Consider the following 17,581-nt stretch of genomic DNA (forward strand, 5'->3'; position numbering starts at 1 on the left):
TTCATCATCTGATGATGACTCTTGAATTATTTTTCTTCTTTTAGCTGCGTTGTTCTTCATAGGTCCAGATGTTTCCCCCCCTCGCGTCCCTCTCTTTTGAAACAGCTTTTTGCTAGATTCAGCCTTATTCTTTTCTTTTTCTAGTTGCTGCTTCACTGGCGTGTCGGTTAGAATTGATGATTTGCGTTGTTTTCTTCCTTTGCTGGATGGTTTTCGGCGGCCAGCTTTTGGATATGGCCGGATGTCCTCTGGAGTTGGTAGTCCGCTGTCAGTAATTGCAGTGCTGGGTAAGGGTGAGCTCGTGATAGAGATGGTGCTGGAGCTTGGCAGTTCAGAGTTGGTGCTGGGGCCTAGCAGTGCAGAGTTGGTGCTGGGGCCTGGCAGTGCAGAGGTAGTGCTGGGGCCTGGCAGTGCAGAGGTAGTGCTGGGGCCTGGCAGGTCAGAGTTGGTGCTGGGGCCTGGCAGTGCAGAGTTGGTGCTGGAGCCTGGCAGGGCAGGGTCCGGAATAGGGCGATCTGTGATGTAGGATGGTGCAAACTCGGCTTCCAGAAATACATTTCTGTTGTAAGGTTGAATCCCAGCCACCCTAAAACCAGCCTGAATGTTCAATGGGGTTGCAGCCAGAGGATATGCAATTGCCACAATCCCAGGAATGTCATAAATAGACATTGTCTTCCCAGGGTTGTTCCTCATCCAGGCATCACACGTGCTGTTGATGTGCCTCTTTAGTGGCCCGTAGACAGACCTGTCTAATGGTTGGAGCCGATGTGAGCAGTGCGGTGGGAATGATAGCATGATTATGCCATTTTCTTTGGCATAATTGAGTCCATCAATGGACAGATGAGACTCGTGGTTGTCCAAAAGGAGTAAACAGGGCTTCTCCTTTGAACACTTTGTATGTTCATTGAAATGTTGCAGGAAGTCAACAAAGTGTGTGTCTTTCATCCATCCAGAGGAATTTGCCCCTCCTTTGCTGCCGGGTGGCCCGTTGATCAGGAAATGGTCATGGAAGTGGACACGTGGGAAAATAAAGTATGGAGGTAAACTATTCCCTATGGCTGAGACAGCACAGGCCAGTGTGACAAGGGTTCCCCTTTCAGCAGAGGTCAATGACCCTACTTGTTTGAATCCACGTCTGGCCAACACTTTGTCTGGTTTATGTACAGTGGTGACCCCAGTTTCATCAACATTCCAAATGTCTCCTGGTCCAAACTCATATTTGCATAACACTTTCTCTAAGTTGTCAAAGAAAGCATTGACATTCTCTCTGTTGAAGCTACTTGCCCTGGCAAGGCTAGTTGCTTCTGGCTTTCTCAGTGACAATGTTGTATGCTGCTTTAAAAAGCCTGTAAACCACTCTTTGCTGGCCTTTTCTTTTTCTGCCCACAAAGGCACAAACTTCAGTTCGTGTGCCACAGCAAACTGGTAGGCAAGCTTTCTGACCTCACTTGGTGACAGACCAAAATAAATGTCAGCTGACCTAGTAATATATTCAACAAGCTGCTTTTCCAAATCAGGGGAAAAAATCGTCCTTGGCATTGTATAACCAACCATTGTTGTTGGCATAGCTGTCTGACTTTCAATTTCTTCTCTGGTAATCTTTTGACAATACCGAGTTAGAGTACGGTAATTTATGTCAAAATCCTTTGCTGTACTTCTGATTGATTTGTTCTGCATCTTTACCTGCCTGACTGCCTTTAACATAATGTCAGGTGGTGTTCTGCCACGCTCTGTCTTTCGTTGATAATTTCGAACCATCTTACTTTCTTCCTTCCTTCCTTAATTCCTGCCTCTCCTTCCTTTCTTCAAAAACCTTATTACAAATACAAATGAATTACAATATCAATTTTTTGGAGCATTTATTTGTACTGGGGCAAGTTGTCACATGTGACGACTTGCCCCAAAGTTAATGAGACAACTTGCCCCAAACTGACATTTATGCTAATTTTGGCTAAATGTCAGGGTTAGCTCAACATAGCACATCAGCTGAAGTATCAAAAGACACGTTAATGTCTCCTCTATTTTGTGTAAAATAATAATTTGTAACATCTATACCTAACAAAGTTGTACTGACGAAAATTTAAAGTGATTTATTTTTCCTTTTAGGTCAAAAAAATAAAAAAGATGTGCTCACCTCAGATTAGAGCAGTCTTGACCACATGTGAACAGGAGGTTGACTATAGAAGAAGAAGTCACACAAAGTGGCTATTTCATTTTTGAGATAGAGCCTCTAGTGTTGGAGTTATGAACAGTGTGACAACTTACCCGTGTGACAACTTACCCCGCTCTCCCCTACTTACAACCGTTTACAACCTGATCCCAGAAGAACAATGGTTCTTCATGTAAAGCTAAAGTTTATGATTTTTTTAATTAAATCTTCAAATTATTTTCTGAATTAATTGATTAATTGTGTAAAAAATGTCCAGCCCAGTTCCCCACTATCTTAAAATGACGTCTTGTTTTGTATGAAAAGCGGTCCATGACCCGAGATATAAACTGTGTTATAACGGAAGACCCAGAAATGCAGCAGATTCCTGCATTTGGCCGATTTTTAACCACGAGCAATGACGCCTAATAAAAGCATATGCTACGGGCTGCATGCATGCATTCATACTTGCGGGTGCTGTGATACCAGCTGCAGCTGATGCCAACCCTTGACAAGACTTTTATCACCGTTCCCCAGGAGCAATGAACCCAGTGACCCTATTTTACTCTGTCTGCCCCCTGATTTTCTATAGATTTTTTGACGTGCGCCATAATCTACATAATAATAGTGAGTAATCGTGTGGATTAGACGCTTTTTAGGACTCCCTAGCCAAGAAATAATAGGTCATATGCAAAAACGTTTTAAATAACTTGTATATGTAATTTGTCTATTTATTTATTTGAAACAAAATCCCGTTTTTATTCCTACTCCACCATTGATTGAATGCGGTTTCTTGTTGCTATGCAGGTCTGCGGGACTCTGCCTCCTGCGCTTCCCCCTATAAGCAAGCTGGAGCGGCTGTAAAAAAAACAATGAATAAATAAATAAAACATTTAAAAATCTTTTTTTCCGACTTATATGCTTTAAGACAACTTTACTTATATTTTACCGCCAGCACAGGGCGAGAACGAGCAAACAAAAAGATTATCTCTTCCCGTCCTGATGGCCGTCTTTCATTAATGAGGCACGGGCGCTGTCCTGCTCTTCCCCGCACGGTGGAGCCCTTGAGCTGAGTTGCTGATGGGGTTCCCCGTTAATATCTTCCTCATCCCTTCCCTCTGCTTTTTCTTCTCCGCCTGTTTGCCTCCCCCTCTCCTGCTCACAAGAGTACAGTAACACACCAGTCCTGTCGTAGTGGCAGCAGCCGACACAAGCGTGTCCGGTCTCTCCTCGTAGCTCCAGTTTCTGCTCTGCATATAAACTAGCCATTTATCATCAGTCATGGCCGCCGGAGTACAAATTTAACTCCCGTCTTTCCTCCCTGTGGTTCGGAGGGGAGGCTTTTTTCTTTCTTTTTGTTGGTGTTTGTTTCAGGAAGCAAGAGGGGGGGAAAAACATAGAAATATTAGTGCCACACACTGATTTGGATATCCTCTCGGAATTACAATACATCTCACAAGGGAAATACCATTCATGTCAATACTTCAACATGCAGCCGCCGCCGAGGAAGGTGAGTCCGTTATGTTTTTAGTAGGGCTGTGCAGACAATGACAGGCAGATAACAGTGTTGTAAGCTCACGGTTGGACAGCCACGACAAAAAGCTTCCGGTAAAAATAAATAAATAAATACAAAAAAAATAAATAAATAAAGGCTAAATTAAAGGGGAGGTCGGAAAGACCCTCGCTAGCCAACATTAGCAAGGACGGCTAGCTGGGTTAGTTGTGAACGTTATTAATGTGCATCTGTCCAGCCGCTGCAGCAGCGTGACCCTCACACGTCAAATAACGTTAGCTAGAAAGCGCTAGGTGGGCTACCGTGAGGCACAAAGCACGACTAAACGGGATTCAGGGGGAGAGACGTGCAGCAGGAATAGGAATAACTTCAAATATGAGCAGTGCTTTTAGCGTTGTGGCCAGTGAGGTGGTTGTTTTTGTTAAAATGTGGACGCTGTGGAAATATGACAACAACCCGCAACCCCCCCTCCACTCCACTCTACTCCACTCTCCTGCCCCAGACAGCACAACAAAAGATTTCGTCTTTTGTGATGATGTCTCAGAGAAAGACCTTCATCAGTCCGTGCAGGGGTCACTGAAGGCAGAGCTGACAAAAAGCCGAGCATACCGAGGAAGGCGTGCAGCCAGAGCCACGCTGACTTACTGGTTCTGTATGGGCTGAGAAAGGACGCCTAAAGCGTGCTGTGCAGTGTGTATGTGTGTATACACATGAGGGTGTGATGAAGTTTCTGGTCCACTGCTTTCTGTCTGTGTGTGTGTGTCCTCCTGAAATAGATGCACAAGAGCCAATTTCCCCACTGTGAAGCTCCGCATCAGATTTCTCTTAATTACCACGTATTCCCTCTGTGCCACTTACACCCTGCGTTTACACACACACACACACACACACACACACACACACACACACACACACACACACTGTGGCCTCGGACATGCCATATCATGCCTTTAAACCACACACTTGTGCAGGTCTTCGCCTGACTGAGGCTGTACACACTGCTTTCCTGAACCTCCTGTTAAAAATTTTCCAGAATAAAAGCATAATTTACAAATAAATGAATAAAAAATACTCGTGAGTTACCCACTGGCAATAGCGCCGCTACCCTCAGTGTGCACTCAGCCCACAGCATCTCTGCTAGACTGTTGGATGCTAATAATTTCTCTCCCAGTGCGGCACATACAGCCCCTTAAGTGTTCTGTCTGTGTCTCAGCACATCTGCTAACAAACATGGAGTCATTTCGGCTCTCTTTTATTCGCCTTATGTGGCTTAAATTAAAGAGGCCTGACAAAGGCAATGCAGTGTCTGCCTATCTAGCTTTAAATCCATAGGTTCGAGAGTGGGTGTGGACGCTGAGGAAGTGTCTCTGTTTTGTGGATTTAAAGAATTGGTTAGAACTGGGCAAATTTAGCTGAGCCTGTGAAATTTCAGGCTACACAAGTGTTTTGCAGATGCTTGATTTTGGGGTGAACTTGAACTCTTTAAATTGACATTAACTGCATCAACGGATGGCATTGAATCTTAAGTTTAATTAGTGAAAGCATCTTTGCATCTTTAGACTGGATACATATCAGACAGGGTGTGTGTGTATTGGTATACATGCTTCATTACTGGGGTGAATCTGACATCCTCACATGTGCTTGAAGGTATGTTTGATTTGGCGGAGATCCTATGCCGGATGCCCTTCCTGACACAACCCTCCCCTTTTATCTTCTGCCTTATTTTAAGGCAGAAGGAAATAGGAAGACCACCGAGAAGGTTAATGGTTGTAGTGGAGGGGGATGCAGCCAAAAGACAAACAATTTAAACTCCTCTTGATATTGTTATCTCACAGTCGGGGATGTTTACGCCATATCTCTTCCTCTTTCCATTTTTGTTATTCATAATTTTCACATTTGCCCTTATTTGACATCTTCTTTTTCATTTTGTAACCCCCGCCCCATCTCTCTATCTCTCTGTCACCATTCCCCTCCTCTCGCCATCCTCTGGGGTTGCCACTGAGTGATAGAAGGTGAAATCAAGTGAAGAAATTTTGCCCTGATTGTAATGAACCACTCCCTCCTTATCTTCAAAGGCACAGCACATGAAAGAAAGGAGCTGTGCTGTGTTTGTGTGTTGGTGTGTGTGCCAGTGTAGTGTGTGTGGCATGTTGTTGATTGTTTTGTCTAGAACAGTCGTGAATTTGCCCACTGTTACTCTGGTGAATAGCCGATGGAATTCACCCGACAATGCACAATGACCTTCACAGCGACTCTGTTGGCAGGAGATGTGTGTGTTTGTGTCTGTGTGTCTGTGTGCATGTCTCTTTTAGCATAAGATGTGTGAAGGAGCCTGGCCACTAAATTGAATTTGATGCACACAGCATCTTTACTAAACACTGCAGTTATGGGGGATGTTAAGAGTATTCTCAGTCACCTCTAACTGCAAAAAATCCCCATACCTGCCTCACTGAAGGTCTCACAAAACCCTGACGCCGACTTTTACATTGATGGGTCATGAGTGGGAGTGTATACAGTATATGTATGTGCTACTTACAGGTTACTTTAGAGTAGGACAGTTGATGGGCAGCTAGAGAATATAGTGCTTTTCAGTATACATCATTTTGAAATCAGTGTCACTCATATTTATTTTTGGCTAATGAAGGCTTCATGGCTTAGATTCAACAAGGTGCTGGAAACATTCCTCAGAGATTTTGGTCCACATGACATGACAGTGTCACACAGTTGCTGCAAAGTTGTCAGCTGCGCATCCACCACATCCCAAAGGTTCTCTATTGGATTGAAATCTGGTGACTATGGACGGCATTTGAGTACAGTGAACTCATTGTTATGTTCAAGAAGGCAGATTGAGATGATTTGAGCTTGTGACATGGTGTGTTAGCCTACTTGAAACAGCTGTTAGACGATTGGTACACTGGTCATAAAGGGATGGACTTGGTCAGCAACAATACTCAGGTTTGCAGTGCTTCTTTAAACAATTCTCATTTTGTACTAAGGGGCCAAAAATGTGCCAAGAAAATATCCTCCACACCATTAGACCACCAGCCTGAACTCCTTATACAAGGCAAGATGGATATATGCTTTCATGTTGTTTGTGAGGAAACAGTTTTTCCAACCTTCTGTTGTTGAACTTTGGTGAGCCTGCGCAAAATGTATCCCCAGTTTTCTGTTCATAGCTGACAGGAGTGGCACCTGCTGTGGTCAAGGTTGTTGCTTGTTCACAGATGCTCTTCTGCAGACCTTGGTTTTAACGAGTGGTTATTTGAGTTACAGCTGGAAGCTGTCTTGTTATTCTCCTCTGACCTCTGCCATCAACAAGGCAGACCGTTCTCTGTAAACCATAGAGAGGGTTGTTTGGGAAAATCCCAGCAGGTCAGCAGTTTCTGAAACACTTAGACTAACCTGTCCGGCACCAAAAGGATCTTTATTCCCCATTCTGCTGCTTGGTTTGAACTTCAGCTGGTCGTCTTGACCATGTATGCTTGTCTAAATGCACTGAGTTGCTGATGTGATCGACTAGTTATTTGCAGTAACAAGCAACTGACCAGGTTTACCCAATGAGGTGGCTGGTGAGGGCATATTTGTCCAGTTGTCCAAACAATTCTTAGTTTTTTGATTGAAACAAGTTACGTTAAAATATCACAAATTTTTAAAAGCAAATCTTTCTTTCTTTAAACAGTTTAATAGATCAGCAGATTATCTAAAAACACAAAATGAAATGCGCTCATGTTAAAAGATGTTTCTGTATTCAGTCTGTTACTTTGGGCAATTTCATGCAGCATTTAATCTAACGAAGGGTCAATGAGATGGAAATATTATGGATTGATATGGATCATTTATTGTTAACGTGCATTTATAACTTACAGCCAGGTAGAAGCTTTCGTCATTCAATGAACCCTTTTACAACCAGGAAAAGACAGCCATTTATGTCCTCTGCATTGGCCAAAATCACATCTAGGTTAATATGTAGTTACTGTTTTAATATATTGATATGTGAGGACTGATGATTTGTTGAAAGTTGGGCTTCATAGAGATCAATAACATGCCTGTGGAGCTGATGGATGAATAAATAACACATTTAATAACATGTCTTTTTGTTTCATCCAGGTCAAAGTGACACAGGAGCTGAAAAACACTCACACAGAGCAGATGACAAGACTGCACTTTAAACACCAGACCGAATGTGACCTGCTTGAGGACATGAGGTATGAACACGTTTCCGAGTCACAAAGTTGTCTGTAGCATGAAGCAAGTGCGCTTAACAAATGGCAGATGACTTGAAATCTAGTCGTCGCTGCACAGCACGCTCACACGGACACAGCCGGAGAAAAGGAAAAAGGAGTGAGGGAGAAGAGAAAGAGGACGTGGACTGTCATATTCCAGTTTTTTGACAAGCAGAGAGGGTCAGGAGGATGACAAAGGAATTTCCTGCAGCCCGCTTCCTGCTTTCCAAGTGTTTCTTTCTTTCTTTTTTCTTTCTCACTTTCACCTTTTCCATATTCTCTCTGCAAAAACTCTCTGCAGTCTCTTCCCTCACTTTAATTTCTCTCTGTCGCTTTTCCTCCGATTATCATTTTGTCTGTCTCCATATATCCTCTTCAACTTAGCTCAGCCCTGTTTACTCGTGACATATGTGAGCTGGCAGTTTTCCCTTTTTGGATTAGGGAATAGGAGGAAGCCCTGGCTCCTTCACGTGCTCTCGTTTTCTGTGTTGACTAAGCATTGATTATTTATGACAGCGAACTCTCATACTCTCTGTGTCTATGCTCCCATCCCGGTCTTTTGCTCTGTTTCTCATTTTCACACTTTCTCTGCCTGTTTTCTCTCCGAGACCTCCCTCCCCCCCTCTTTCCCTCCCTTTTTTCTCCCTCTTTCACTCTTGGGGGCAGCTCCAGCTGTTTGAGAACAGATTGGCTTGTTGCTGCTGGGTTTTGGAAAGCGAACAAGGCTCTGGTCTCACTTGTGGGAGCGCGGGAGAGCCAGTTAAGCATATGCAACCACGATGTGTTAGTTGTTTCAGTCGGTGAGGGATGAAGGTATGTGCCACTGGGTAAAAGGTTCCCAAATTGGCTTTGTCATCCTCGTCACTGAAAGATGCTGCCTGCAGTGTTTTCTCTCCATGTTGCTCTAGCCTTTAATGTTTTGTAATTATTTTTGATGACACATTCTCATGGTGGCAAAATCAGGAGCAGTGGGGTGGTGCAATGATTAGGGAAATTGGCTTGCGATTGGGAGTCCTGGGCTTAAGCCCCTGCAGCCACATGCATCTGCTTAGTCGATGTGTCCTTGAGCGAACCACTGTGGTCCCAGTCTTTTGGCTTTAGCCGATTTTGAAAGATTATTATAAAAGAGCAGAAGGGCTATCTGAATTTCACACCAGCAGCATAGTGTGATGAACGTATCCATTTCGTCAACCGACTTCAGCTCCCATTATGTTTGTCCGAACCAGCAGCCTAGTACCACAGGTGCTGAAAGGACAGCAGTTGGCTAAATTGCGAGTTGTCTTCTGACAGGACTGAATCGCTCTATAGAGAAAATGTTTTTCAAGAAATAGTTTATGTGAAAGCGGAAATTGTTTATTTCTGTTATGCTTTTGCATCTTCTGGGTTGAAACCAACCATTAGAGCTGACATGTTCTGTCTAATATTGTTTGTTTCATGTTGGATGACGACACTGCACACACACCACCTCTCGTTGAGTAAATTAATAAAAACTTAATATAAACTCATTTGAAAAATAAAATAAATACATCCAAGTACCTTAATGAAGCATTTAGACAAACAACTTCATACAGCCTGTAAATGAACAAAAAAGTTAGGAATAACATATGCAGGGTGGCTAATATTACCTAGTATGGGCTCTGGGTCCAAATGCTATCCCGTAATTGAAGAGTTGGCATCCTTTACTATCAAAAGAGACATTTTCAAGCAATTTTTAATCTGAAAATTTGTGGTGGGGCTGCAAAACATATTTGAGCCTTACAATGAAGGTAACACAGCCTTTTAAATATGAATTAGCCTGTCAACATTACTAATAGGGTGTAAATAATTAATCCTTTAACACAAGTAATGGCTTTTTAGTGGGCTGCAGTTGCATTTTTGTTACAATATCATGTTTTTGTTACAAAACTCTGGAATGAAGTTTGTTTAAATTGTTTCCTTTTTTAAATCAGTTTTTTATTACAAAGAAAAAGGATCATTTGTGAAGCAGAGGAAGAGTATATCTTTTTGTATTTACTTTGCAAAGAGTAGTTATGAAGCTTTGCAGGCCACTGTGTTCCTGTGCAGATTAAATTAAAAGTAGCCTACTTTGAGAAGAGCTGTAACATCCAAAGCCTAATAGCTTTGAAGATATTAAAAAAAAAGATCAGGTTCAATTTTATTTTGTCTAAAGTCCAGCTGCAGATTAAGTAGTACCAGTAAGCCAGCAGTGTTGGTGGTAAATGCAATTAGGTTCGTCCATGGACCGTTTATGTGTATATATCCATCCTAAGGTTCAGCAAAGTAAGCTATGATGCAGGTTATTTAAGCATAAAAAGGACTATATAGGCAGCACATTTATACAAATGGAAAAAGGAGCTGCATGTCTCTCTGGAGCTGCAGTTTGAGACTGCTGCACTAGTTAATACTAGTTAATAGAGAAAAAAGAAAAAGACTTAATGCAATAAATTGAAAACAGCTTCTTTTCCTTAACTTTACGGAATTTTAATTGAGGTGTTTTGTTGCATTTCAAGAAAGTGTATGAACAGTCTCATCCTATGAAGCCTTAGAAAACCAGAGAATAACATCTGTGCTTATCCTTTTTGACTCTTTAACCTCTTTGACTTGCTTTCAGTCTCATCAACATGATTTCATTAATCTCCACTGTTTCTTTGAGGAATGACCCAGCCTTTAAGCATCACTGTAACAGAGAATAGTGTTATAATCTTTTTTCCTGTTCACTTTTTACCTGAGAGATCTGTAAACATTACAGCTCTCACCAGGCTTCCAGGCAAAGCTCCATATGGCTCATCAGCATAAGCAACGCTGGGCACATGGCTCATTAACATATTATTACATATGCACATTACCAAAGATATTCTTCAGCCTATATTTACACACATCCGTGTGACAATAAATGTGCTTTTAGCAAATGATCTAACAGAACAGACCCTCAGTTAGACTGTATTTCAAGGCAAATGTGCTTTTCTGTTGTTGCTTAAATCTGACATCTTTTCTTTGGTTGTAGCTATGACTCATTGACTGATTTTCACATGCTGGTTTTTCCTTTTAATTTATTTGATTCTTTATCTAAGATTAATAATATTTCTCCCTGATTGTGTGTATTTGTGAGGCAAGAGTTAATTCTGATGTCAGCATGTCAAGTGGGTGCAGGGAGGACCATCGCACTGGGCTTTTGTGCTAGTTGTGGTGACCGCCAAAGGGTTGTTTGCGATGCCCAACTCTAACACGCCAACCATTGTACTATAATACACAAAGTCTCACTCTGTTTGTTTTCCTGGAAACTCCTCCTAGATGATCACAAGTTGTGGTGTACTCGTACAGGCCCCTGATGGTTCTTATATCAGGTGTTATGAGATAATCGTGTTGCCTAGCCAGTGAGTTTATGCACACCTGTAATACCTTGTAAAAGGAGTGCAATTTTAATATCACAACAGTAACTTCTCAGTTAAAGTCACAAAACTTTTTCGTGATGTTTTGTGATGCTTTTATGTTGCCCAGCAACCACCTAACAATGACACGAAAAAGGTCAGTGCAGTTTCATACTTTAGACATCTGTTTCTCCAATTAATAGATCAGTATTATAACTGTCAACACATTTGCTAAATACGTTCTCGATATAATTTCTGCAGTTATTATTTTCTGCTTAGCTCTATTTTTTACTTAAAAAAAACCAAATCAAATACCAAAGCAGCTGTTTGCAGCTTTCAGGACTACAGATTCTTTTTTTGGGCGGTGGCAGGACATCCCACACTCAGAGCAATCCTTGGGATGCACTCAAAGATCTTGAGTGATTCCCAAGGGAAGAAGCAGGTAGGAACATGCCCCATATCCACACTGGGACAGAATGCAGACTTAATATCTACAGTTGATGCTTGCAAACAGTCACTAGACTACAGTAGAAAGCTAATCAATTGACGAACATGCTTTGTGCTGTCCTTGTAAAAGTGCATGCGTGACCTCTGGAAACTGACTCTGATTCAGCTAGTCCTTTCCTGAGATGGTGTCACCATGACTAGTTATGACTAAATAGTTTCCATATACAGTATTTTTAAAAGATGGACCCTACAGGAGAGCAATGACAAAAACATTCATGGTTGACAGACACATTTCTAGTATGAAGCACACATTAGGTTTTAACACTTAAATCCCAAAAGCAGCTCTGAGGTTATTTACCCTAATTAATCCACAGACTGGCTTTAATCAAAGCGCTCAGTCACACACACATGCACACGCATATACAAGTTTATATCTACTGTGTCTCCTGCCTGTGTGTCAGCTGTACAAGGTATGAGAGGAATGATAACGGGAAAAAATGGAGGAAAGATGAAAGAGAAAGGACCGTGTATTTCATCCTCTGGGAGTGCATTTCAGCTAGTCTAATCTTAGGAAGGACAAGAGAACGGGAGAGAGGAGAAAATGATGACGAGTTGGTGGATTCAGGGAGTCAACTTGGTGTCCTCAATCCAGCTAAATCCCCTATACCCTTATGTCTCCCTTAATAGCTACAAACGCATCATCCTGCGCTGACCATAGAAATACTCTCATACAGTGTGCTGTGCTCATTATCATTTGGCCATGCATTAGCTATTGTCTGTTAGTTTAGATCAGTGAACAATGTGCTATATATACTTTACTGTGCAGCTTCATTTTGCTGTAAGGTAACTCTTCGACAGGCTGTGATGTTGTTTAGAATAAATGCAGAATGTTGCAGACAGAGTGCCCTGTGGAGACTTTATAAAGAGCAGTATTAATTGTGGAGATGTTGCGACATTAATGATAAAATAAATGATAAAAATAGCAGCCTGGAAGCTGATGCTCGGACTAGATTGCTGGACTGGATGTGATTTACCCCCCATGTCTGTCCTTTGCATGATTCACTGGGATAAATGAAATTTGTGTTTCATGCAAATTAATTGACCAAATCCTAGGAATTATCTGCAAATATCATTAAAACCTAATGGCTCTCCTTGCTGAGTAGCTAGATGAAACTGTCTGATTTGAACCCAAAAGTGCCACCAAGAGTTCTCATTAATGCTTTTCATTGCAGCCTCCATAATGAAGGAAGATGGGGAACAGAATATCAAGGCCTTGTTGCATTAAAAAACTAAAAAAAAACCCAGACTCACACACAAATGAATGCAAGGCTGATTCACACCCTGATAATGTAATTAGGTGTAGGTACATCTGTACTCGACAAAATAACACTGCAGACTGAATCATAAGAGGACCCTGCATAATACTTGGGGTTGAAATGACAAAATATTGGTTACAAGGTTATTTCTGTATTAAAATAAGGTGATCCTGCAACAGTGGCTCAACCTTACCATTATGTTTTTATGTAATAATATAATAAAGTTCAGTGTCACAGCCTAAGCAGCTAAAGCAACCATTTGTTCTGTGGTGGAGTCAGAGGATTTTTAAAGATTTGCAATATTTTGTCCTTTGGAAAAATAACCCGATGAACAATAAAGTTCTCAGCAGCTAAATATAATCCATTCCATCTCTGTTGTAGACCTATGTCTTTCAACTTGTGGCCTTCGTTCGTGTAAGTGTTTCTGGCATTTTGAATTGTTCATTTTGTTTTTTCCCCCCCCTGAAGTAGGTAAAGATTTTTTTTATGAATATCTACTCTTTATCTTTATTTTCTTCTTTTTATTATTTTTTCATTCTTCTTCTTTTAAGGTCGTAGTTCTTTTGTACTTTAGAATTATTAGAATTAAATCAAAGTGCAACTGTGAATTACTCTAGGGCCCTCTCTTTTCCAAAGGGTGTTTTTAATGGGAGAGGATCAAATTGCCTCTGAATGGAGCTGAATAGACTTGTAACCTGTCAGTGCAAGGGAGCATATGAAATACCACTGAGTATTTGAAAAATGTAAATAGACATTTTGACAGAGCAAATGAACAACGAGCTTTCAGATTCCTCTGGTTTACAGCTGCACTTTCAATCATAAACCAAATCTGACCTCTTAGTACACTCACTAACAATATTAGAATCAATATCCATTCTTACTGACCAGCAGTAGCTTTAACAATTATGTTTAATTAATTAAAAAAAAAAATCAGGAACAGTAACTAAACAAAGGATTCACCAATGGTCCAGGGTCAGTTCTTGGGCAAGTTGATTGGCCATTTGTTGGCCTGTTGGGACCATTGACAGTGTTCTCAGATATCAAGTAAGGCTGAAGCAAAGTGGCTAAAATGAGCTCTAAATAACAAGTAGTCTTTTCACATTAAAATGCCAATAAAAGTCCTTCATCAGTTCAGTTGTTGCGACAATTTAAATGTCAAGAAAGGTGTGTAGATTTTCAGTCATCTACCTCATGGCGATCTAAGGAGCCTGGAAAGAAAAGCGACAGGACATCTTTAAGTTTCTTGAAGACGTTTCAGATCACATCCAAGAAGCTTCTTTAGAAGTTGTTAGCCAAATTGTGTCTGGTTTCATCCAATGGTAATGATCCATTTTGTAACATGGTGTGATCAAAAGGACCCAAAACGAGTGACTGAGTGCATAAACTCATCAGGAAAGATGTTAACAGAGGTCAAGACCAAGAGCTGTTTTCTCATATACAGTGGAACCCCGACTTACGAAATGAATTCGTTCCCGAGGGTCTTTCGTAAGTCGAAAATTTTCGTAAGTCAAAGCACCCATCGCGCCTTTTGAGTGAACGATAGGCTATAGGCTAATTGCAAACTGCAGCAACAATACGTCATTCAAGTGGAACAGCGAAGTGCAAGTACAAAAGCCAAGGGGTTGTCACATGATTCGGAAGGCACTGTGGGCATTGCGGGCATTCTGGGCTCAGCCAATCAGAGTCAGCGGATTTCGTTACGCAGGCATTTTGCCGTAACACGAGCAGAAATATTGCCATTAAGTGCCTTCGTAATTTGAATTTTTCGTTAAATGGGGTATTTGTAAGTCAGGGTTCCACTGTACTTGTATAGGATCAGAAGTCTTTTTGCAGCCACAGCTTTTGCTCTTTGGCACACTTCAGATGGGGTGGAAGGTGGAACTCTATTTTTCCAACCTGGAAGTTATATCTATGTCTTATATTGCCTATATGCTGACATTCTTTCTCTTTCTCTTTCCAGCAGTGATATCTGTAGCATGCAGCTGTGAGTCTAAAGTCCAGTACTTATTTTAACCTACAATTTGTAACATTTTCAGTTACCAATTGTTTGACAGATTTAAGTTACTAATACAAAAATTACAAATGGGATATAAAGGTGAACAACATCAAATGCACCCGTTTTAATGACACTGTTCATCTTCATAAAGTTGATTAATCTGAAGACATAGACAAAAAAATCAGATATCACAAACAATACGAGGTCATAATAAAAAAGCATTCCAGCTGATGTTGGAAATTATTTGGCCACCGACTCACACCCCAGCACGGCCTCAAATGCTTTGCCATGATATCTTTAGAAAACAATATATCATTGAGTAATGGTAAAAGTTTCACTGTGATTTTTTTTAACCTGGTCATAATATATTATTATTGAGCAGCAGCTGCCTTCACAGTCACAGAAAGTGTCTTAGTCTTTGAGGACAGAGATAACAGTAACTCTAAACACATGATCAGAGATTTACTTTTTGCCTGTCAGTGTTTTGTGGGGTTATAGCAAAGGTGTGTGTGGGGAGAGAACTGGTAGGATGAGTTTTTATTCTAATACTTAGTACTGCTGTCTTTAATACTAGCACACACCCTGTGTAGAATTAATTTATTGTAAAGGGAACTCAGATTTCATCTCAGCTTATCAACTGTTGTCTTTTCTGAGATGAAGTAAACATGTTTCGAGCTGAATGCCAGCTTGGTCTTGGAGAGGAAAGACTGCTGCAAATCTGCTGCATTATGCCTCGTGTCGATCACCAGTGTGAAAACATGGCCATTCTCCTCGGCCTCTGTCTCACCCTGTGACTCATGTTGCTTATCCTTTTGTCACTGATCTCAGTCTGTGTCCCGTTAACCATTGACCTCAGCTGTTTTCTCATGTTTGATCATTTCCTCTCTCTGCTTTTCAGCCTCTTGCTCCTCTTGCCCTCAGCACTCACGCACAGACATACAAACACACACATCCACTGTGTCCACTCTCAGGCTCTTAAGTATTTCCTGTCGGACACACACTCATCTGCAAGCCTGCACATTTTCTCCCTCCCTTTCTTCTTCACACACAGCTGATGCTGACATGCTGGCTTTTCGACTCGTACACCATTCAGTTACGCACACGCACCCGTGGTGGGCAGACAAAAGGAGCAGGGTAGAGAAAAAGTAGTTAAGAAGCAGAGTGCATCAAGCCAGAGAGAAAGGGTCAGAGCAGGGGAGAGAGGCACGAAATAGAGGTGCAGGTGAAGGTATGGAGAGGTTTTCAAGGGATAGATGTGAATTGTTAGCTGAATAAATCTAGGGGGTGAAGAAGGCAAATGCAGATAGACACAAACATGAAGTACAGTATAATCTTCAAATGGATAACTACTTAAATCTATATAACTTTTAAGACCTCACTCTGAAATGCCTATTCTGTTTATTTTGACTATTTTAGGAACACAGTTTCTCATGAATGTGCAAAATGGGTGTGAAAGACATTTCGAGCTGATAATTGGGTGTTGATGTTTACATATGCTGGCTACACTGGATTGTAACCATGGCAGCATGAAAAGCCCAGACATGTCCAAAGATCCCAGCGAGGATGAGTGTTTGTCAGCATTTCTGTGTTTGTACTTTCTGACTTGTATGTTTCAGGCTTGCAGGATCGATTGTGTGTGAATAGAGCGAGCAGTCATGTTTCCATATGTGCTGTGGTATGTTCAGGTGACAGATCCAGAAACTAGACATTACAGCCATTTGGAGCTATTGAAAGTTAAGCATGTTAATTTAAATCTTTTTAGGAAATTGGTCATACAGAAGAAATTGAAAACTGCTGAAAACTGCACCTAGCTTCTTTGCCTTAAAAACAGCAAGGATTCTCTTATACCAACAAGGTATACCAACTGCTTTTTCACAGTATGAGATTAGGTCATCCAACGCAGTTACAGGAGAGCTTGCAGGGGCAGGACCATAACATCTAGTGCAGTAATCTTGTGTATCTTGCCGTAGTGTGTTAAACTCAAAAAGATAGCACAGGCAGTTGATTTTCTAATGCTTTGACTTGAGTTGCTCTTTTCCATGGCAGGTCTGTTTTCATATATAAGGCGCACCGGATATTAAGGTGCATTAAGCGAAACAAAACAGTCAGATAAGTCAAACTTTACTCAACTCATTCTTCTTGCTTCCTCCACTTCCATACCATTGATTATTAATGTTGAATTCTCTCGCAGCTGCTCTATTCCCATGTTGTTGCAGTATATTAATGACTGACCTCATATTGTGGATGGATTACCTCACGGAATTGATATCCTGTTGTCTCTTTGTGTAGGCGCTGTGGCTTAGTTGGTTAAAGCGCCTGTCTAGTAAACAGGAGATCCTGGGTTCGAATCCCAGCAGTGCCTTTTGTTCCAACTCCGCTACACTTGTTCAATAATATTTTTCTCCCTTTCCATTGCTATTTAGTACCAAGTAATTTAAGACACTTGCACACTCTTGGACAATTTAAGACACTTAATTTAAGACACCAGCAGATACTGTGTCTGTTTTGGTCAAAGAAGGAAATCCTGCACTCATTGTCAGCAATGCAGTGTTGTGGCAGCGCATATGCATCA

General features: G+C 41.3%; 1 protein-coding gene, 2 long non-coding RNA genes and 1 other non-coding gene across 5 annotated transcripts in view; 2 read left to right on the top strand and 2 right to left on the bottom strand.

Moving 5' to 3' along the window:
- LOC146693915 (uncharacterized) overlaps positions 1-17,581 on the bottom strand; it is a 340,133-nt gene that overhangs the window by 128,935 nt on the left and 193,617 nt on the right. The gene's annotated exons all lie outside the window — the stretch shown is intronic.
- On the bottom strand, positions 2,844-4,050 carry LOC146693922 (uncharacterized). The gene is made up of 3 exons (XR_014914834.1): positions 3,615-4,050; positions 3,096-3,497; positions 2,844-3,004 (listed from the first exon to the last, which is right to left on the bottom strand). It is a non-coding gene; the product is annotated as an uncharacterized LOC146693922 (long non-coding RNA).
- Positions 3,491-17,581, top strand: part of fchsd2 (FCH and double SH3 domains 2) — a 72,691-nt gene continuing 58,600 nt past the window's right edge. For both annotated transcript variants that reach the window (XM_085429920.1, XM_085429921.1), the window contains exons 1-2: positions 3,491-3,656; positions 7,767-7,864. In XM_085429920.1, coding sequence (XP_085286046.1) covers positions 3,636-3,656; positions 7,767-7,864 — 119 coding nt within the window. In that variant the 5' untranslated portion in view covers positions 3,491-3,635. The remainder of the gene's footprint in view (positions 3,657-7,766; positions 7,865-17,581) is intronic.
- On the top strand, positions 17,298-17,371 carry trnat-agu (transfer RNA threonine (anticodon AGU)). The gene has a single exon. It is a non-coding gene; the product is annotated as a tRNA-Thr (tRNA).

This window comes from Copadichromis virginalis, linkage group LG14 (assembly GCF_057382275.1).
Source record: "Copadichromis virginalis isolate Kocher_CV1m ecotype Utaka linkage group LG14, C_Virginalis_male_GT1.1, whole genome shotgun sequence".
NCBI lineage: Eukaryota > Metazoa > Chordata > Actinopteri > Cichliformes > Cichlidae > Copadichromis > Copadichromis virginalis.